Below are 23,526 nucleotides of genomic sequence, written 5' to 3' on the forward strand. Positions count from 1 at the left end.
GTTTTTTACCGTCTTTAACAGCTTTTTAAAAACTTTTTATTTCAAATTACTTCAAAATCATTACGGTCACACTCTACTTTTTAAAGTTTCGCTTAATAGTGTAACTTTTTAAAAATATGAATTTCTTTATATTTGTATTTTGTGTCATACAGTCACTGTATTATTATTTATTCATTTATATAACATAGGCTATTCAAATCTACGGTTTGCCGTAGAACAAAAACCGTGTGTCATCTAGCGGCTCAAAAATGAAAGTGAACGAACAGCAGAGAAGTTTCCACGTTTACCGAGAAACGTGCGTGTGAGTGTGTTTCTACCGCTGGCACATTCACGGACGTTCGGGCCGAACGAGCAGGAAGGAGACTGGTTAGAAGGAAGAAAAAAAGAGTTTCTCTTCCACTAAAATGAAAGCAGGGCGCAGTTTTAAGTTGTGAAATGTCGTGGCGGGGGTTCACCTGCTGGGCCCTCCCTGAGGAGTCCGCATGAGTACATTTATTCTCTCCAGCTGACTTCACATCTGTCACAAGGCTCAGCAGACTTACAGCAACCTGCAGGCTGCACGGTGAGTTCAATACACGCTCTCAGTGACTGACTACAGCTGTGACTGAGGAGGCAAAATTAACTTTAAAAAAGTTCCGTTTAAACACTGACTGTTGTTGTTTGTTGTTGTTTTGTTTTAATTTTTCATCTGCAGATGGCTCAAGACAGAACTGTCGTTTTCTTTGACCTGGAAACCACTGGATTAGGTAATAATCTAATAATATAACGTCTCTTGTTGTATTTTGTTTTATTTTATGTTATTTTAGATAGAGCTTTTTTGGAGTAACTTAAACCTCAGCATCACTGGATGTCAATGAAATGAAAGCAGTAGTTACATGCAGTTGCAACTCTGTGCCTTGCCTAATACTGCGTTCACCAATTTACCAAAACAGAATTACAACACGCTTTAAGCACCAAAACATCACTTTATTTACTTGATAGACGGCCGCTGCTGCACTTAGTTTTTTTTGTTTTAAAAAATAAATAAATATATATTTTATGGGACAAACTTCCTAGATCAGTGATCCCCTACATTACCTTGTGTTGTTCACACATAAAAAATGTACTGATATTATCCATCATGTCTTTACAATCCAATCTGAAGGCTTTACCTGCCAACACACACGCACATCATGTAAAGCCCTTACTCTACGCGATAAGGAGGGTGGTCGTTTCTGTTTTTACTGCTGTCTAAGCTAATCTTACACTTGTCAGCCTTCCGTTTCCTCAAGCTCTCTTTGAGGGATTATAAAAAGTGTCAGGCAGCTTTAAACAAAAAACAAACAAACAAAAAGCACAGAAACCACGGCTGTGCCCACGTGCTAGTATCATACATGTTCTGCATCATATGAACAGTACATTTAACATTAAATACACACTCGTGTTTCAGGACTGCATGGCTGCAGTTAATTTGAGAAAGAGTTCAGCAGATTAGTCAGTGGAAACCACAGCACTGTTCAGTTAGGAAGTCAGTCAAAATTATATTTCCTGTCATCGTTGGGACATAAGACACGCCATAGATGAAACCAGATGCTGATTTCGTTTCTGTGATTTGAGCTAGCGTGGGTGTGAGAATGGCCTCATAGGCCAGGCATGTTGGTGTCACACGTCTTGGCAGAGAGGCGTGTTACTGACGTCAGTATAAGCGGGATCAGCAAACAGCCCTGCAGGACAAAAAGAACAGCACGCAGAGAGCTGAAGATTAACAACAGCAGCTGATGATATTTTCATTTTCACTGTAATCTACAAATAGGGAGTGATTATCTGTTATCACTTCCTGATAACAAACATTATGTGTTTTTGTCTATTTATTTATGTTTAATACATCTACCGGCCATTTTTTAATGTTGCGTAATTCTCCAGTGGACTTGCATCCAGAAAATACAATAAGCTGTTTTCCATCATCTTCTGATTCACACTCAGTCATTTCAATCTGGAAGCAGCCCTGAAATGTGAAGGAAAAACTGTTCAGTTCACAAAATAGAAAGAAGGGTTATCCCTATCAGGCGTAACATCCTGAAAGGTGCAGAAACTATCATCCAGCACAACAAAGAGAATGTTCGAGCCCCAACTCCTGCACAAATGTATGTCTAGGCACCTCTCCCATTTGTTTGAAAACTAACCACACAAAAACTTGCATGCTCTGTATCATCCTCAAGACTGTCTGTTTTCTAGTGCTGTGCGATACTGTAAATTTTGGTATCGATCCAATACCAAGTGGATTAAGAGCAGTATTGCCGATACCGATACCTTTAACTTATAAGGGGAGCTTATGTAGGTCAGAGCTGTGTGTCATGATTTATTAGCTGAATTATCATAAATTTGCTTATTCCTGAGTACATTTTAATAAACACCAACACAACAGTGTTGGGATTTTAACTACATACGATTGTGTCAGTATCGATCCAATACCAGTGTTGGTATCGATATTGCGATAGATCTGCCCACCAGTACTGTTTTCAGCATTTCTGTCAAGGTATCCATGTGAGTGACAGATGTTAAGAGTGGTGTAAGATTTCTCATCTAAGTCTTGACAAGGATAGAAATATTAACCTGACAAACTATTGCTTTTAAATGGAAAGCTACCATCCTGTTCATGTTGCACTGCTTTCTGCAAAAAGACTGTTCTATTATAACTTGTGGTTATCTGTTTTTCCTTTTGTCCCGTCTTCTATTTTCAGACACCACGGTGTGTGACATCATTCAGCTCGGCGCCATCTGTGAAGACAGGATCTTTAATGTCTACATCCTCCCCCGCCAGCCTCTCACAGAGAGCGCAAAACGTGTCACGGGCTTCACCGTCAGCAACAACCGCCTCTTTCTCCGCGGGGTTCCCGTGGACACCATCCCTCTTGCCGAGGCTCTCACTAATTTCATCGCCTTCCTGCGCTCCTTCCACCGTCCAGTGCTGCTGGCGGCCCACAATGCAAAGCGCTTCGACGCACCTGTGCTCACCAGGTGGCTGCAGAATTGCTCCCTCCTGCAGCAGTTCCAACAGGTGGTGTCTGGGTTCCTGGACACCTTCTTGCTTAGCAAGAACCTGTTTCGTCTGAGCAGTTACTCCCAGGAGTCCATGGTCCAGCGCTTCCTGGGAAAAAGCTACGACGCTCATAATGCTGTGGAGGATGCCAAAATGCTGCAGGAGCTGTACAAGGCCTGGAGACCTACCACATTTAGCGTCTCCAATTGTACCTTCAGGGCAGTCCGGGTGTATTAACAAAATGCTGAAAGAAATACATGAGAAATTATCAGACAAAGCAAAAATATTAAATAATTTTAATAAATAAAATAAATAATGTTAAAGCTGTTATGTTCAGGTCAGTGGACAAACAGGAACAAATGAAATGGAGTATGTGTGGTCATAAGTTATCAAGATTTAACTTATTTACTGTTAAATGTAATGTAATGTGTCACATGCAGTGCAATCTTCCTTTTCTGTTTCCCTTTGATCTCATTGATGCCTTTTTGTAGCCTCTGTGGACCAAAATGCAATGGGTCTGCAAAATATTTTTTTTTTTAAAAAGAGCATTACCCACATCTTTCTCAGCCTTAATAAAAGATCTGCTACTACAAAGTGTCTCTCTGTGGTTTCTAAGGTTCCACTGATTCTGTTTTATCCCAGGTTTCTATAAGAGCAGGAAATGACACCTTTAAACTGCACCGTATCCTGTCTCAGCTGACTCTTCATTTCTTGAGAACCGTAGAAGCTAGACTGCTAACAAAGAGACAGACAGACAAGCATATGGAACCAATTACACACGTCTTCTTCTCTAGAGGGCATAGTTGTGAACCTTGGGCTTGCTGGTTAACACCAATGATTATATCAAAGATTTATTTTATTTTATTTTTTCTACACTCAGTGGTGGAGCCCAACATAGCTTGTAATTTGTATAGATGACTTGCTATCTTTTTGTCTCTTATAGATGGGAGCATTGTACTATTCAAAATTTTTGCATGACTCACGCAGAAAAAAATCAGTATGTCAAACAAATATATCCTCCTTAGAACCAGCCTATTCATTTATGTCCTCTGTAATGGGCATTTGTTTTTGGTCTATATCATTTGACTTATGTAAGCTACCCTACCAAGTCCTGATGTACAAAATAAGGACATCCTTGGGTTTCCATTGACATCTCATGTGTATGTGTGGCCTCTTTTAGCTCCAAAGAGGAAGAAATAACAAAAAAAAAAGTTAAATGGGAAGGTTCTTTATTTCTCGGTTTTCAGTTGCATGTTATACCTAAGCGTGCGAGTTTTTTTAGTTGTGTTTTTCATGTATCTTCATTGTATGGTCCAATATGGTCCTTTTCGTCGAGGCTTTTGTTTTGAAACTTTCAAGCTTCCGGTCGGTCACTGCGCAGGTGCTTTAAAACATGGCGGGGAAAGCTTGACAGACTCGGTGTACAGTAGAACTGTGCCGACCAAATGTAATGTTTTATCGCTAAACACTTTAGGCCAATGATGATAGTCGCTTTTGGACTTTTTTAGCTAACCTCTCCGTTGCTCTCACTAACGGAAGTTATTTATTCGTGATGCAAAAAACTGAGGAAGCTGAAGGCGCTCAACAGTCGCTGGTTTTCTTTGACCTGGAGACGACTGGACTGGGTACGGTCATACTCTAACTTTGTTTTACGTGAGTTATTATGACCGATAAAACTGTATCATGGTGATAATGTTGTAAACTGCGGTTAAAAGTTGGAAAGACACACACGGTTGACCCACTAAGCGCACCGTGCACACACGTATGGAAGATAAATGGAGCCAAAATATTCAATAGCTCATTTGTTTGTTTTTTTGGTCATTTTTCTTTTCTTTAAAAGAAAAAAACAACTATTAAATAGCCGAAAATGTGCAGAACAGCATCTCTGAATGCACAACATGTTGAACCTTGAAGGCTACAGCAGCAAAAGACCACTCCTGTGAGCTAAGAACAGAAAGTTGAAGCTATAATATAGATTTGGACTGATATTTGATTATTTAAAAATCATATTCCAGTATAATGGCTGAGTTATTTATTCTTTCAAAGACAAAACACAAACAGATGTCCCTCAGGTTTATTATTTGTAGTTATTTTTTTTTACTCATTTATGCTAAGCCCATGTCTGCTGCAGGAAGCTGCACAGTGGAAAACAAACTGTGCAACATCAACAATTATTAACTTACTTGAGGGTGTTTTTTCTGTTTCTTCTTTATTTATTTTACTTTCATTTATTGGCTCTTAAAATTGCTCTTGTTTCTGCTAAAAAACAAACAAACAAAATCTTCAGGTAGTCATTTAAATTTGAAGCACATGAAAGTGTTCATGTTTTATTCCTCTAGATCCAAATTGTGAGATCGTCCAGCTGGCTGCGGTGAGTGGAGGCCACTCGCTGAACCTCTACGTCGTCCCTCGCTGTCGAATGCAGCGAGGAGCTTCCAAGGTGACTGGCTTCAAGGTTCACAGGCAGAGGCTGTACCTGCACCAGCAGCCTGTTCTCACCAACTCCCTCAGAGAGGTGCTTGTCTCCTTTATAGCTTTCCTTCAGATGCTCGGCCGCCCTCTCGTCGTCGGCCACAACATTCGCCGCTTTGATTGTGTGCTTCTGGCTCGCGCGCTAGATGAATTTAGTCTCAGAGCAGAGTTTGAGTCTTTGGTCTCAGGTTACGTTGACACTCTGCCGCTGTCACGTGAGGTGCTGAAGGACTATGGGCTGGAGAGTTTTCGACAGGAGAACTTGGTCAGGGAGCTGCTGGGCGTGAGCTACAAGGCCCATGATGCTCTGGAGGACGTGCGGGCTTTACAGGCACTGTATGATGTTCTTCGGCCCAAGCCGGAAGTGATCTGCAGGCACAGATTTACTCTGGACACCATGGACGACAAAACACCTGTCACAGTTGCCAAAGTGCACTGCAGACTACCAGGACAGCGCCCCCTGTGGGAGCACTTCAAACAGACCGTGACGGTTACGGAGGATCATAACAGAACCTGATACAATTTTAATTCATTATCTGAGACTTAAGAAATTAATATTAAAAGAAAATAAGTAAACATAACGAAAGCCTGTACACTGGATATAAGGAAATAAAGCTTTATTGCACTTTTCTACAACACAACATAAGTGGTCGAGCCTTAGGCAGTGTGGGGTAAATTTTAAAATGCCTTACTCATCGTTGACCTAGCAGCTTTACTTTCATTATTATATTCAGATATTTGCTACCAGCTTTATGACAAAAGAAACTTCATATACTTAATGTTTCAATGTGTTCTATAGAAAGCTATATTCGACATTAATAAATGTGTTGCATTTCTACTCTGTTCCAGATTGTATACTCTCACATGCTCTTTTCTGCTCACTAGCATGTAAATCATTCCAATCAGAGATGCCTACACCGCCCTCCCCTCTCGCTCCTCAGGGCTGACACTGAGGTGTTCATAAGCATGTCCTGGGTCTGACCTGCTGCCCATTCAAATATCCTCAAAAGCATAACAGACACACCCTTCTCTTAAGGCTTTGATCTTTCCAGGGAGGCTGTGGAGAACATCATCAGGTCACCCCAGTCTGCTACACATTTGCCACTCTATGACATTGTGTTATAACAAACATTTCTATGATATAATAGAAATACTTGCTACAATACAGTACTGTCACACAGGGGGGGGCTGTAAAAGTCTGTGTGTGTTGTTCATGTTCATGCTCCAGAGGCAGGAAATAAAAAACAAGTTCAGACCGTACGGTTAACAGAACCTGGCTTTATTAAACCGTTTTTACATACATGTTCTCTGCAGTACCATGCTACAGCATCACCACATTCAAAAATACTCAACCATGCCCTGACTACAGACATATTCTAGTAAATGTTCCCCTAAAAGGTTAAAGAAAACAATGCAAACTGTATTTGAAAGTCATTAGTTTACAGTAAGGAAAAAAAGAGCCACAAACGTCAGGTGTCCAGTATTCAAGTGAAAATGTGAATTACAGCAAGATCGGCAACAAAAAGGTGCATGATCATTAAATCAGAAGTTACATTAAATACAGTACTCCACAAAACAAAGATAACATGAAAACATGGCAAACAAGAGATGATTCGTTAACAGTGTTTTGAGCTACAGAAGGATGATTTGAGGTAATCAAGAAAAGTGATCTAAAAATAACTTCACATCCTTCTTAATACTCTTCTTTTTTTTAAAAAAACAACAGTAAACAAGTAAAGGTTTACCGCATCTGCACTGGGGACAATCAACCTACATCACAAGCGTGATAATAAAGCATTAACACGGCTTCACTCACTCTGAAAAACGTGTTCAGTGGTAGGTTGGCAGGCTGATAGAGGACCTATCATTGAATATTTGAGTTGAGAGCCTATAAAAACTACTACGAGAAGAAAGTGCACATCATTATTGAGTGAATTCAGATCGACCCTGGTACTAGAACCGGAAAGTTACACAGAAGTTTGCACCATTACCGAAATAATCTACTATTACTACTGCACCAACATGTTGTAAAGTGGTCACCAAAAGAGATTATATTTTAGGAAAAGAAACCTGTTTAGCTATTATAATAAACATGTAAAACCATTTACTTCATATGTATCGCCACGTGCTGATTAATCGTTACAAACAACAGTCAAAAAATCTCTCCAATACAATAAGGTATAAAATTCAATGCAGCATTTTGTTGTACAACTGTACAAAAAGACAAAAAAATCTTTTAAAGGTACTTTTTGTAATTAAACTGCAGCAAATGTTAACTAAAACCTTTATCACCAGGGGGCAGTATTTCACCAGTAAATGCCTTTGTACAAACTGTTCTAATGGCTTGCCTGGTTAAACAAAGGTTACGCTGATGCACCATCTTGTGGTACAAATTGGTATTACACAAAATTGCCGTCCAGCCCTGGTTAAGGTTCTCTTTATATTTCTTCAACAAAAAAATATATCAGTGTTTTGGATGTAAAGTCATGCCGATCAATTGTTTACATTCTGCTGAAAGCTTCATTTAAATTTAAAAGGTGTTAAAAACACTTTCAAAACAGAGGAAATTACAATAAGTACCTTAAAGCAGGTTTAGATAATTGTTAGTTGACAAACAAGATGTTTGACTCGGTATGCATTTATGATTCTCGAGGTGTAACAATTCTCCCAAACTACAAGGTTCATACCTTTTTTTTTTTTTTTTTTTTGCGTTCACACCAAAGACAAAGTGAAGTATTGCCGTGAGTTATTTGCGTGAATTCATGCACATTGAAAACTGCTGAATGAGGTATTTACAGCTGCTTTCTTTTTTCCCCAAGATGCTGCCACAGCGGATGGATCTGAGTTTTTGATTTGGCACAGTTTTTATGCCAGATACCCTTCCTAATGTAACACTTCAAGTTACTACGCTACTAACAGCTAACAGGACAATGAGGAGTACAACCAATAGCTGGAAACATGTCAGAGTGATTTCAAAATTTGAAAATGGTGTAAAAATCCATTAGGTTGCATGAGTTCCCTCACTTTTTTCCGCAAAGTGAAGTTTACCCGTTCAGCTCTATATACCCTCAGACAGTCTCAATACCCGTCCTGTCCGACAGCTTCAGCTGTTGTCCCAAAAGAAGAAAATGTCCAGTGTATTAAAAATGGTTCTCTTTGCTGACGATACAAACATTTTTTTGCTCTGGTGATGATCTGCAGAATTTATTGGAGGATATGACTAATGAAATAAGTAAAGTGAAGTTCTGGCTTGATAAAAACAAATTATCATTAAATTTGAATAAATCTTATGTTATTTGGAAATAGTAGTTTAAATACAAATGCAAAGATTCAAATAAATGGTGTTGATATTGAAAGAGTCAGTGAAAATAAATTTCTGGGGGTAATAATAGATGAAAAACTTAACTGGAGAGCTCACGTAAGATATATTCATTCCAAAGTATCACGAAGCATTGCAATACTAAACAAGGCAAAACAGGTATTTGACAGAACATCACTTCATATTCTCTACTGTTCACTGGTTTCACCATACTTAAGCTATTGTGCAGAGGTCTGGGGCAATAACTATAAAACCACATTACATTCACTTTTTACTCTTCAAAAAAAAGCAATTCGAATCATCCACAATGCAGGTTATAGGGAACATACAAACTCACTATTTTTGCAGTCTGAAATATTGAAAATTGACGATATAGTGAAATTCCAAACAGCACAAATTCTATTCAAAGTAAAAAATAAAGAACTGCCAGGTAATATTCAGAGTATGTTTTCTTTGAAAGAAGAAAGTTATAATTTAAGGGGTTTTTGTAACTTCAAAACAATGAAGGTACGTACTACAAGAAAAGGCTTTTGTGTTTCTGTTCATGGAGTGAAACTATGGAACAAACTGAATATGGAATTAAAGCAATGTCCAAACATAAAACTGTTCAAAAAGAGTTATGAAAATATGATCTTCTCAAACTATAAAGAAAAGGAAAATATTGAAATTAAGTGAATGTCTCTATTTAAAAACAAACAAACAAAAAACTCATGATGTGATATTATAGTATAAAGTATATCAGAAATCTGTTCGCTATTTTTATTACAAATTATATCAGTAAGGAAGCTGACTAAATATTAACTGATAATTTATGGCAAAGGGGTGGGATTAAATAAGTGTGTACTTCTTCCCACTCCCTTTCAACATGTAAATTAATCAGAATGGTTTTTTTTGTATGTAATTTGTATAGTATTTTTTCTCTCTTATTTTCTTTTCTAAATGTACTTGTATATTGTTCACATGTTGAAATAAATGACCAATCAATCAATCAAATCAGTGCAAAAGTTCTTTGATACATCCAGATTAGCACAATGCAAAACGTTCTTGATAATGAGGGCAACAATTCGCAGCAACATCCCCTGTTAGCCAGGAGCAGACGAGTATTGAAGACCTAAGACCGCACGACCCAGGGAAAACTGTGTGCTCAACCCCGTAGAAGGAAGAGTGAGGCCACAGATTTATCCCCCATCGCCAAAGGGACGAGACTCAGAGGACCAGATGCAACAGGGAGCTGACCTGGCCAGATGCCAACCATCCCAGCACAAGCTGAGGACAAGACCCCAGCCCCCAAAATGCCCAAGAACGGCCTGGAATCACACAAAGAAGCGGGTAAGCAACCACAACAAATCATCGACCCGCACTCCCTGGACCATCAAGTACCCACATCCCACTTGAGGCAGCAATGACCAGTGGGTAGCGTCCCATCCTCCATGACAATGTCCCACAGGCCCCAGGCCCAGGCTCTCTCTCACACAAACACACACATGTATGCACACACTGGCTCCCTCCAAGGTCATATGTGTACACTGACATGTTGTAAGCCGTAATGATGCCATCCATTCTGACTGTAGTTTCATCAGGAGAGAATTGACAATTTTCCTCTGTCTCGTTAGATAGACTGCAGAGACGTACAAACACTTCACTTCATGTTTTGTGTGAAACATTAAAGGGAATGAATCATTGTCCATACAAATACTGTTCGCACAATGCGTAACCAAAAATCTGAAATCTGTTCTGCCTTTTTGTGTGGCCGAGTGTGGCTAGTGTTAGCATAAACACCAGAAGTACTTTTTCTTTTCAGGTTAACGCCCACATGCCTGCACAGTGCTCTGGTTGTTAGTTTTGTTAGATAAGCCCACATACAAAAGTCGAACATCACGCCCTGTCAGGGAGAGGTACTCCCACCTGTTATGGGTGACTGAACAAACTCTTCAAATCAACAGTTAACTTGCATCTAATTAAAGTCTGCACTTCTAATACTTCTGGACTTTATGTATAGTCGACAAATAGCAGGCGTCCCTGCTTGTTACTTGAACAATCTTTATTACATCTTTCATAAAGTTAGCATGCTTTAACTGCTCTACGTGAATCCCAGAGTACCTACATGACACAGTATGGTGGACGTTTGTATCATGGTTTCGGTCTTAGAATTGTTACACCCCTACATGGTTGCCACATCGTCATGCTTTATGGGACAGAGATGGAAATGGCTCTTCATGCCCGCTTCTTATTTGTTTTTATTCATTCATTTTTAATACTCATGAGTTTTCACCACTTTGACGGGATGTTTCCAGACTGTAAAACATGCGCTGGTAACAGAAGCAGTAACACTCAGCAGGCTTAGCTTCACTGTGATTGGTTTGTAGCACTGACATAGTAATCACAGAAGGTGCTCTGGAGAGTGCTACTGCTCTAAAACATGCACAGGCATCTCAGTATCACACTTTGTACTTTTTAATGTTTTTCTTTTACTTTCTTTTTTTTTTCCCTAAAATTAAGTTTGAAAGGTGGATATTCTCCAGTTTGAGCTAAAGTTAAAATGACAACACTGATCCTGGAACGCAGTAGCTGGCATATAAAACAGATGTGCTTTGTTGTCCTTAACAGGTTGGTTGTCTGGCTGTTCAAAGCACTGAGTGGTGGTGAAGTGTACAACAGTAAACATCAGCCCCACAATGCTGTTTAGTTCATTACAGCTAGTGTGTGTCACCTTCATAATTCAGGGTATAAAATAACATGCAGGAAAAAAATTGAGAAATTAACTGTACTTGATGTTTTTTTCCAGTTATCACCAATATTTTTACAATCCACCTTCAGCTAATTGAAAACTTTTAATCATGTTGGATGTTCTTCACTTGTCCTGGGACGGCAGATGTTCAGATTTCTATTTTTGAGCAAACTAAGGACCTTAAACACCAAAACAGCAACTAAACAGACATATTTTACTTTTTATTCTGCCCTCTATCCAGCACCTATAAAGAATTTTGGATGTGCAGATCTTCTGTGTTTTATGAGTAGTTGCACACACGAAAAGGGTAAGAACCAATTAAATCCATCAGCATTGGATTAAAACTGGAGTTTAAAGCTAGAGAAGAGTGCTGGAGGTGGCAGAGAGGGCACATGTTACATTTTAGGGGTTAAAGGGGAGCAGCAGGTACCGATGAGGCTCCTTTAGCTTCTATACTATCTTGTAAAAAGTGCACGAGTCATCGAGCTCAGGTAAAACACAAGGACAAACCTCGACACTTCAAATCACAAATACAAACAAACAGGTAGTATGAGCTTTAACGACCACAGACCCACAACTACAGAAGGCAGCAGGCTCGAAAAAGGGTCATCCCCGACTGCGAGGTGATGTGTAGAGAGACGCTCTCGTTGGCCGAGACGAACAGGACGCTGCCCCGCGTCAGTGTGAGGTCGGAGAGAGCAGCAGGCGAGGTTCCCGTGGCTTCACCTTCAATGACCAGGAGGATGCTGGCGCTGTCGACTGGAGAAATATTGTACTGCTTCACTGAGGCTGGGATCTGCAGGATGGAAGGGTGACAATGAGTCGGTATTTAAAACAAACATTAAAAAACTAAAGAAAACATTCGAGACTTTCTGTTTAAAGGTGGTGCTTGCAATAGTCCAATGACAGTTTGGATGTCAATCAAAGATGTGTATTTTTAACAGTATTAAAATCACAGGTGTTGTAATAACATCAATAATGGTTTATCATTAACTAAAGGTGGGTATGAAAAACCATTTTGCTGAACTGGAATCAAATAAAATCTAGACACATGAAAAAGTAAAATGACACTGTACACGACGACATATACACTCACCAGACAGTTAACTACACATGTTAAACTGCTTCTCATCTAATCAGTCACATGTCGGCACCTCATTGTACTTAGGGATGTAGATATGGTTAAGAAGACTGATCATCAACGGGGGGAAGAAAGGTGATTTAAGCGATTCCTTATTTTTACTTTACTCTCTGTAATTGGGACCTAACTTCCTGAAATCAGTGAAGTTTAGCATGAGCATTCATTGATCTTTGCTAAACCTTTCATGCATGAATTATGACAACCTCAATCAGGATCTTTTTCCTTCATCTTTAGGCATGAAAAGATGAATAAAAATCCTGATTGAGGTTGTCATAATTCATGCATGACAGGGTTAAATAACAATAATTACAATGAAACACATCATACATCTATAGTCACACTAAGCGACCAGTGGATGGCAGGGTATGGAGTGACACATCAGTGTCCAATGTATTGGTTTATGTGCAAGTATACCATCAACACTGACCCAAATACAAGAAAACAGCCTTTGCATAGCTGTCCACTGTAGTGACCACTATGCGTGAAAGGGTTAATTTGGTCAGATTGTTAGAGTCACATAACTGTGACTCAGCTGCCTTCAAAAAGTGTTGTGTTTGTATTGCACGATTAATTTGCAACTCCTTAAATCAAACCCCCAAAACGAAAACTGAAACTAGTAAAAACTAAAGTGAAACTAAGCAGTTTTACAAAAACTAAACTCAAATAATAAAAGCCACTTTGGAAAATGCATGAAAATAGAAGAAACTCTAATTTCTTTCAAATTTGTTTTCGCACTCTATCAGTTCAACAAACTACGTGTCAAAGCGTCACAAAGGCAGACTGATGGAAGGAAGGTTTCTATAATATCAACTCAGAGTGCACATGGGTTGAGAGTAAAAGTTTAACTTTTTAAAAACACAAAACACAATATGCCAAATATTAAATTTTAAACTAAATTCTAAGAAAAATTAAAAACAAAAAAACAACTGGTTATTATATACACTGATCAGATATAACATTATGACCACCTGCCTAACTTCTGTGTTGGTCCCCGTATTGCTGCCAAAACAGCCCGGACCCATCGAGGCATGAACTCCACTAGACCTCTGAAAATGTGCTGCTGTATCTGTACCAAGATGTTAGCAATATATCCTTTAAGTCCTGTAAGTTGCAAAGGGGGCCTTCATGGATTCTTTTGTCAAGCACATCCCACAGAATGACTGGATTTAGATCTGGGGGATTTGGAGGCCAAGTCAACACCTCAAACTCATTGCTGTGGTCCAACCATTTTTTGCTTTGTGGCAGGGAGCATCATGCTGCTGAAAGAGGCCACAGTCAGCAGAGAATGCTGTTTCTATCAAATGCTGTACACATCAAAGTAACATCCACATGGATGGCAGGACCCAAGGTTTCCCAGCAGAACATTCCCCAAAGTGTCACACTCCACCAGCTTGCCTTCTTCCCATTATGCATCCTGGTGCCAGGTGTTCCCCAGGTAAGCAACTCACACACACCTGCCCATCCACGTGATGTAAAAGAAAATAAAACATGATTCATCAGACCAGACCACTGCTTCCATTGCTCCTTGGTCCACTTCTGATGCAGATCAGCATGGACACCCTGACCGGTCTGCTGTTATGCAGCCACATACACAACAAACTGTGATGCTCTGTGTATTCTGATGTCTTTCTATGAGAACCAGCATCAACCTTTTCAGCAGTTTGAGCTACAGTTACTCATCTGTTGGATCAGACCACACGGGCCAGCCTTCACTCCTCACATGCATCAATGAGCCTTAGTTGTCCATGACCCCGTCGCTTATTCAGCACTGTTCTTTCTTTGGGCCACTTTTGATAGATACTGACCACTGCAGATGGGGAACAGCCCACAGGAGCTGCAGAGATCCTCTGACCCCAGTATCTAGCCATCACTCCTTTTCAAACTCACTTACAGCCTTGAGGACAAAATGTTCACTATCTCCCCAATATATCAAACCCACTAACAGAAGCCTTGATAAAGAGACAATCTGCGTTATTCACTTTAACTAGCAGCGCTCACAGTGTTATGTCTAATTTGTATATAATGTCAATATATCACGTAAAGTTAGTTGTTTTTTTTCTCAAATGACAAGGTTTTATTTTAAAGATGAGATCAACTATACAATTTTCTAACCTGTATCCTCATGACAGTGAAGTCTGGCACGGGCGGGTTGTATATGGACACGCAGGGGTCAGAGGGGTCCTGAAGACACGGGAAGATTTTCGAGGAGGCGGGGGCGGGGCTGTAGTTCAGCATCTCACAGAGCGTGTTAACATCGATGTATTTGGGTGTCAGTCCGGCCCTCACAGTGTTGTCTGAGCAGGCCATGCACTCAATACAGTCTAGATGGGTGCATGAATAGAAAATCAAATATTAAAATCAATTCCCAGAAAATCCTGCAATGTTAAACAGATTCAGATGCTTTCATGTGGGCGAACAACAGAACAGGGCAATTTTCCAGAGATAAAGATGAGCTGAACACATCATCAACACATCTCATAGCCGGATTGCATTTTATTCTGCTGAGACAGCTGCTAAAAAAGACACTGCGGTAAATCAGTGCTTCACAGACTGCTGAGTTCACAGAGAAGCTCTTGTGTATGCTTCATGTTTCAAAGAAGATGACACCAAAGCTCGACATTTCTGGTAAAAAAAAAAAAAAAAAAAGGCTGGCTCTCAGCATTTTGCAGTTTGCTCCCAGTGGATGAGACAGTTTTACTAGCTTCCACGTCATCTGCTGAAAATAACTAAATCGATGTATTTAACATCAACTCATCTAAGGAATCAAATAATACACACAGAATTTACTGGAGTTGGCTACTTGGTTATGTTAGTGACACCCAAAACATTATTTATTCTGCCTACTATTTTCTCCTCCTCCCAAGAGACAGACACCATTTACTGTTTACTGTCAGACAAACACCACTTTTTGTGAAAGTTCATTAGCTGCTGGCAGACCACGTCCTGTCTTGTGTTTCCCTACCTGCAGACTGATTAGTTCACTCCTGTGGCAGTCTTTGATATAATTTAGTTGGACAGATTCCAGTTTAAACATCTCTGACTGTACAACAACACATATTCTGCTCTGTCACAAGCTTTTTAGTATACTTCAGGGTTCTTCAGTGTAAAATAATAAAAATGCACAATCCTCCTTTAAAAACTCCCTGTGTATTAATCTGTAGCTGAACGTAGTTCAATATTTGAGTAGCATTTTCTCAAAACTACAGAGGCCTGCAGTTTTGAGACTTTATGATCTATACTTTAAGATTTGTGGTAGAGATGCAGTGGACGTGACGTTGAGAGTAACAGAAGATGGATAAAAACATTGTTCATTTTTATGATTGGGATTAAAGACCTAGCGCTTCTATGACATAATAGCTCATCCAGTTTATTCACCTTCACAATTTACAGGTTATTGACTGTAAAATGACAAATGTGATCCATTAGGTGATGAGTGTGTTGTAAGCTTGACTAAAATTCTGACCAATACTGTAGAGAAGTGAGTCTTGTGGACAGACAGAAGCCAGTCTTGGCATAGTCAAATTGGTCGTTCAGACAGAAAAGCCTAAGCTGCTAAATAATCCCATACTAGCTCTTAAAAGCCGTATCTGCTGCTCTGTTATGCAGAAGAACTGCAGCGACGCTGGAAAGTCAACAGTTTCAGTCACGCTCACTCAACTGAATCTGGAGCTTTATTGTACTAGAATCTTATAAATGTAAATGCTATCTACTGACCTCCATAAAGGTAAGCGTGAGGCTCATTGGCTCCCAGGAACATGGCCTGGCCTGGATTCAGGACCACATGATTGAGGAAGTAGATTGAGAAGCAGCCAATGTCTCCAGGGTACTGAGAGTGGAGACGGAGCAACAGGTCACCACTGATGCCTGACGTGTCCTTTCCAGCTGCAGCTGCAAGGATCACAAACATCCCGAGGTAGGACTGTGTTAGCAAAACATAAGATCAGACTGAGCTCTTATTTTTCTCTGTGTTTTAAAGTCAATTTTGAATAATTGCAGAATGGTCGACTTTGCTGCCAGATGCTAACACTGCTAGGTGTGAACGCACAGCACCGTTCCCCTGATGTGAACTCAGGGCAACACAATCACAGCTGGACCCTACCCTTTCACTGTAGCTATTTATTCTAACACAAATACCCTCAAAACATTATTTATACTTCAGCAATTATGTTTTAGTAAATGCTTCACGTTAGCGGATACCGCACTTTTTCAGGTCTTACATACTTTTTCAATTCAATTCAGTTTATGTAGTGCTAAATCAAATGCCTCAAGTCAAATGCTTGCTCATAGGAGCAAGCACGTGGCAACAGTGGGAAAGAAAAACTCCCCTTTAACAGGAAGAAACCTCCAGCAGAATCAGGCTCAGGGAGGGACGGCCATCTGCCCAGACTGCCTGAGGGAGTCAAGATTAAAAATATCATCACTAGCTAATGAGAAACCTTCCTATCCAATGCCAGTATACAACAGAATCACACAAAGGTTTCTTAGCCTTTATAATTTTAGTAATTACTCCAATCTGACACACAGATTCGATCTTCAACATGTAGGTCGTGGTTAAAATGTGGGCAGAACTACAAAGTCTAAGGAGCTTGCAAAGAAAAGCATCTGGACTTCTTTAAGTTGCTTGAAGACGTTTCACCTCTCATCCGAGAAGCTTCTTCAGTTCTAAGGTCAAATGGTCCCAGATTTAAACCCAGTGGGAGTTTCCCCGCAAAGAGGGACAAAAGGACCCCCTGATGATCCTTTACCTAATCACATGAGCCAAGGTGTGAAAACAGGTGTGGGTCACCATCAACCAGGGTTTCGGGTGAGCTCATTGTGAAACCTAGCCCCACCCTATCATGTGATTTCCTGAGGTCAGATGGCCCAGGGTCCCTTTTTCCCTCCTTGGGGGGATACTCCCACGGGGTTTAAACCTGGGACTCTCCACCATTTGACCCTAGAACTGAAGAAGCTTCTCGGATGAGAGGTGAAACGTCTTCAAGCAACCTAAAGAAGTCCAGACGCTTTTCTTTCCAAGCTCCTTAGACTACGATGACATGGATGACTGAGAACCTTCACAGACCCAGAACTACAAACATAACACTAGATAGCTGTAAGCTGTGTATACAAGAACATACATTTAAAATTGCGCATTAAGAGATTAGTTTTAAAAATTATCCTTGGCTATAAAAACAAATACTGCAAATCAGACTTTGACTCTGCAATGTCAATGTTTTTTTTTCATTTAATATAGTATAGATCTTTTAAAAAATCTACAATTGTAAATTAATCTCTTTTTAATAAACTGTTTTCAAAATATTTATTTTGCCTTCAGTGGCCTTGATTAAATTTTTGTGTAATTTACATTAAAACTGCCTCAGAAATGTGTAATAGTTAAACGACACATATCTACATACACATCATGAAACCTGTTGACGATCATTTAAATAAATTAATTCTCACCGTCTTCCGTGACCCTTTTCACCAGCTCGTTGAGGTTCTCTACCACCACCTTCTTCTCCCAATCCATCATCCTGGTGAAGCACCTCTTCAGCGCCTGGCTCGTACGGTCTGCATCTCCCACGCCGCCCCGCAGCTCTTGTGCTGCCCCGTGACCCACCAGAGTGTGGAACTCTGGGACCTCTGACAAATAAACACACACAGATTAATTTTGTTTTATGACCATTTGAAGCAGAGTACATGTTTTTTGGTTTGACACAAAAAAATCCAAAACTCACTTTCAAGAAATTCCAGGATCTCTTCCACTGGTCTGAAGCCACAGAGGCCTTCGAAGCGGGTGAGAGCAATGGCCATCTCCGGTTTGTGGTTGGTGTCTGGGTAGTGCTCCGGAAACTGAGTGTGTAGTCGAGTGGCTAATTCCTGACCAAAACATTATAGAAAAAAAAACCCATGCATTTTCATACGCATACAAAGGAAAAAAGTATGTCCTTGATCCTAAAAAACTTGAAAATATAAGGAGTTTAGTATCACTACATGCTATACGAGTAGATTTGAGTAATGCTTTCTCCTGATAAATCATTTAATAAAGCAGCTGACATTTGCCTCCACCCATAAACTTCAGCCAGTTCACAATGATGAGCCAGCTTCAGCAGAAGTTGAACTCTGAGCAGGTGTGGGAGTCCGTGTACTCACCTTGTTGGGGTGGGCTTGTATTGACAGAGCCGTGTTGACCGAGAGAACTTTGAAGAGGAAAGGCAGCTGACCCTGGAAGGTGTCTTTCACCTTTGAGCCCAGACATGCAGGGAAGTGGGCGATCCACTGGCCCAGGGTGGTCTGTGCGATCCTGTTGTCCTTAATCTGGGCGTCACCTTTTGGATGAGCGCCCATCCACAGCTGGAGAAAACAGCACAGCTTTCAGCTGAATAACAGCTCATACTTTATTTACTTTATTTAGAAATATTCCTGTTGGTGTTGCAGCAAGAGGTTCCAAAAGTGGGCACACTTTACATTTCCTAATTACTAAATCTTAATAATAAAAACCACAGTTTTGTAGCTCTCCTTATTTTCTTTTTATCTGCCTTGAAACTTTCTAAAAAACCTATGAGAGGCCCCAGATGTCTTGCTGACTGAGAGAAAAGCCTGTGATTATACATGGACCCAATTAATCCAATACTCCAAACCATGGTCATTTATAGTGAGTGAAAAGGAAGGAATCCAAACTATGAGAGTGTAATCTACGGCATCAGAGCGCTATTCCAGTTTGTAAATAAAGGACAAGCTCTATCAAAGTCACGTGTCAGTGAGCAAACAGATGATCCAAAAACTAGACACCTACACTGTACTTCCTGACTTCATATCAAATTTGACAGCACACTAAGGCTGAATAGTGTTTTTATATTTAATCAGGCTACTTCCAGAGTTTCCATTTGGAATCAATGACGTTTTTATGGAGTCTTTTATTCACAGCATGGTTGTTTAATAGATTGTCTGCTGGGGGAATTTGTTTTCTATTGCTTGTTAAGCTGTGCCTAAAACCACTGAATGAAGCACAAACTGTGTGTTGTATGGAATATATCACAGAATGTAATGATTCAGAGATTTAGAAAATCAAATATAGTTGGATTTGATTATAATTTGATTCTAAATCTTTTTTACACTGGTTCTAGAACACAAAACACACTGAGAATACCTGTTCAACCAGTACAATTAATTTCACTTTGATCCATGACTAACTGAATTGGTTTCCACATCTTGTTTATCAAGCTGTGTAGCTTTAAAGTTTAAATGGACTCTAATGTGTAAATAACTGGAATTAAAATGATTATTTTTACTGCTAAATAACCAGATTAATAACTTTCTACAGCATATCTTGCATACTTATATAGTATATTTATATGTTCTTGGTTCTCAGTGAGAACCATTTGATAACATCTCTGCAGTAGGTGGCTCAGATAGGGATCATTTTCTGTGAAAAAAAAAAAAGAAAAGTCATACAACCCGTGAAATGCCCCCTTTAGATTGGTCAGGTGGTGCCAAGACCACCCCTTTTATGCGAACGGGCAGGGGAATGCCTGGGATAATTTAGCCAGTTAACTAGTTTTGCATGAATGTTTATTCATATTAGAGGCCCAGGTCTGAAACGTAAAGCCTTAGGTACCTTAAATCTGCGTTATTTTTACTAGCCACCAGGGGGCAATGGCTGTGACTATAACAGGAAGTCTGTGGGGAAAAAAGCAACAGCTGTGGGAAGAATTATGGTGAGAAGTCCCTTAAAAAGAACAAAACAAAATAAAACACCAAAAGTCAGTTAAACAAAAAGACATGTCACATAATGTGTTGATCAAAGTCATCCTTCTGAAAATATGTACAACCAAGGGATGTGGTCCACAGTACGTGAAAATATCAGCACTATCGTAACCTGAACTAATGACCTTTATGACAAACACTGCAAAGCTGTTGTGGCTAAATAAAGACAGACTTATTAAAGGCATGCACAGCACCGAGCCTGTGCCAAGACAGCCTAGGACACGACTGCATTTAAAACCAAAATGATTACGTTATTTTTGCTTGGCTGAGGAGTTGTGTATCATTAACGGTAACATAAGACTACAGACCTAAATTCAAATGTTAAAGATCCCTCATTGCTGACAGTAACTGTAAATAAGCTCAAACGACTCAAGCGTAGCTATCTCAAGAAATGGTAGTCCTACAATTCTATTCAAATCTATTCCAGAAAACCAGAGTGAAAACCAAGTTTCCAGCTCTGTTCCAGCATAGTGGTCTCAGGTTTTCAGAAAACCTGAAAACATTAAGTTTCTTTAACTTTTAAGAATGAATCACATGCATGCTTGTACATTTTCAATACTGAGTGTTAAATGTTCACTACCCTCCCTCCAACAGGTACCCCAAATATCTCTGGGCCTTACCTCTGCATAAGGTTTATCAGCCTCTACGACAGCAAGTGCATCTCCGCCAATCACCAGCTTGGCCACCTCGCTGTCCAGTCCAACCTTGCCCCATGCATAATTTTGCACAGCACAGGTCAGGGGAAACACTGAGGAGGAAACATTTAATGTGCAATAAGTGTATAAATATTACAAAAAACAAAAAAAACAAAAACCTACAGTGAGTTACAAAACTCTAGTATGAGCCTCTTTAATGTTCTACTGACAGGTGCATATGCACACAGCAGCCAGTTTATCAGCAGCAGAACTGAGACAATAACACATTAGGCTTCCATCTTCACACACAGTGAGACCCATGTCGAGCTTTTAATGGTGATAGCTGTACTGCTCTAAGATCATTCAAACAACAAGCTATCTTTAAATATCATCAGAAGCTCATGGTAATAATTGTTTTTTGTGCCCACGATCCAGTAATCCTTTATAATGCAATACCAATCATCAGAAAAAACCTGCGTTAAAGTCATCTATAAAAATATTAAAATGCATTAGATTTATGTAGGTACAGGAAAATCGCCTCTACCTTACACCTCATAGTTTTACTTATTAGACTCTTTGTTGTGTTATATTCGGCTTTTTATATGATGTTAATTTATTTAATAACACTTTTTATTGAGTTGATTGATTTAAATAATATATCTTTACCTCATTACCTCTCTTTCTGTCTTATCACAGTTTGAACTAAACAAGCTTCACTGGATTTCTAATAACTACCTGCTTCGCTAAACCAGTAAGACAAGCGGAACGGATTGCTGGGGGTACATTTTTAATCAGAACACCGGGCAGCTGACGGTGCAGCCTTCACAGGACAGAAACACACAGTAAGCAGCTTTACGTTTGGCAGGCTCTGTTTGCCGGTTTCAGACAAATGTAGCTGAAAGTAAAGGTTTTATATGCGGTAGGGAAAAAATACTAAACTCCATCTTTGTGGCTGAGGTGCTAACAGCACAGTGAAAAGGACAGTGAGCCACACGTAAAGCAATCAAAACGCCGGCTGAAACAATGAGGTGGTTTTTCGGGTAACGCCGAGCCTCCCGTCATATTACCGAGCAGCACCGGACATCACGCAGCGTAAACAAACATCTGCTGTTAGCTAGCTGAGTATGTATCTGTAAAAGAGATCATTTCAGACAGTTTAAAAGGAGTAAATCTCTCACCTCTCACTTCCTCCATGTCTGCGACGTCGACTGACGGCTGCTGGTGACGTCATGACGGACGTGGCAGATGCTTTTTTTTTTTTTTTTGAAATTTGAATAATTCAATTGAAAGAAAATAAAACAACAAGAACAATATACATATAAACATATATATCTATGGATATATCTATATCTATAGATATATATAGAGAGTGTGTGTGTTCTTTTTACAATAAGTAAATTAAAGTTGAACTAAAAGAGTATGGAGTTTTTTATGCATTAAAACTTTTCATACATATGAGATTTTTACAGAAGTCTTCTCTTATATATATTTTTTCTATAAATACATTACACATTTTTCAGAAAATTTAATGAGCCAGCTATGAAACGAACTACGAGTGGAAATGTGGTTGGTCCAAATGACATTCCTGTGGAGGTATGGAGATGTTGTCTTACTGACCAGATTGGTTGACACAATCTTGGAGAATGAGAGGATGCCTGAAGAAAGGAGGTGAAGTGCACTGATATGAATTTTCAAGAACAAGGGTGATGTGCAAACTGTAACTACAGAAGGATGCGAAAAAGAGGAAGACCTCAGAGAAGATTCATGGATTTAGCAAAGGAAGAAATGCAGAGGCATCCACAGGATTCACAAATAGTTTATTAATACTTTATTATTATTGTTGTTGTTGTTGTTGTTGTTGTTGTCATTATTAGTTTAGTAATCAGTTTGTTGGGTAAATAAGATTGTGGGGGTTTTTAATAACAAAAACTCAAATAACATCTACAATATAAGCCATGGACTCATATCAACATCGTTATGCTCAATGCAATGCTCAGGATTTTCTCCAAGTCTGTTGTGGCCAGAGCTATCCTCTACACTGTTGCATGCTGGGGCAGCAGGTTGAGGGCTGCTGATGCCAACAGACTCAATACACCGATCTGCAAGGCCAGCAATGTTGTGGGGATGGAGGTGGACTCTCTTAAGGTGGTGACGGAGAGGCGAATGTTGTCCAAGATAAAGACAATGTTGGATAATTCCTCCCACACACTTCATGACATGCTGGCTAGCCACAGGAGCACGTTCAGTGAGAGACTGAGATTACCAAAAAGCACCACTGAACGACACAGGAAATCATTCCTGTCTGTGGCCATCTCCCTGTACAACTCATCCACCTAACACACTGTATACTGCAATAGCTACATCCTTTTTGCACATGCTCTTCTTTCTTATTCAGATATTTAGTCGTAAGTGACTTATATGTATGTATATATTGTGCTATTTCTTACTTCTTGTTTTGTCTATTTT

General features: G+C 39.7%; 3 protein-coding genes across 3 annotated transcripts; 2 read left to right on the plus strand and 1 right to left on the minus strand.

Annotated features, from left to right (window-relative positions):
* Positions 1-286: 286 nt before the first annotated feature.
* On the plus strand, positions 287-3,605 carry LOC106456190 (DNA polymerase III PolC-type-like). Its single transcript, XM_013910409.1, has 3 exons — positions 287-562; positions 695-746; positions 2,721-3,605. The coding sequence occupies exons 2-3, from the start codon at positions 695-697 to the stop codon at positions 3,254-3,256; spliced, it is 588 nt and encodes a 195-aa protein (XP_013765863.1). The 5' UTR covers positions 287-562; the 3' UTR covers positions 3,257-3,605.
* Positions 3,606-4,385: 780 nt separating this feature from the next.
* On the plus strand, positions 4,386-7,026 carry LOC102202862 (uncharacterized). Its single transcript, XM_005731453.2, has 2 exons — positions 4,386-4,644; positions 5,359-7,026. Exons 1-2 carry the CDS (start codon positions 4,572-4,574, stop codon positions 6,006-6,008), a joined length of 723 nt encoding a protein of 240 aa, XP_005731510.1. The 5' UTR covers positions 4,386-4,571; the 3' UTR covers positions 6,009-7,026.
* Positions 7,027-11,297: 4,271 nt separating this feature from the next.
* On the minus strand, positions 11,298-22,281 carry mpi (mannose phosphate isomerase). Its single transcript, XM_005731454.1, has 8 exons — positions 22,239-22,281; positions 21,046-21,173; positions 18,812-19,012; positions 18,397-18,538; positions 18,122-18,301; positions 16,394-16,567; positions 14,792-15,000; positions 11,298-12,334 (listed from the first exon to the last, which is right to left on the minus strand). Exons 1-8 carry the CDS (start codon positions 22,252-22,254, stop codon positions 12,116-12,118), a joined length of 1,269 nt encoding a protein of 422 aa, XP_005731511.1. The 5' UTR covers positions 22,255-22,281; the 3' UTR covers positions 11,298-12,115.
* Positions 22,282-23,526: the final 1,245 nt, after the last annotated feature.

The sequence above is a fragment of the Pundamilia nyererei genome, unplaced genomic scaffold (assembly GCF_000239375.1).
Source record: "Pundamilia nyererei isolate P.nyererei 1_Seehausen unplaced genomic scaffold, PunNye1.0 scaffold00043, whole genome shotgun sequence".
Taxonomy (NCBI): Eukaryota; Metazoa; Chordata; class Actinopteri; order Cichliformes; family Cichlidae; genus Pundamilia; species Pundamilia nyererei.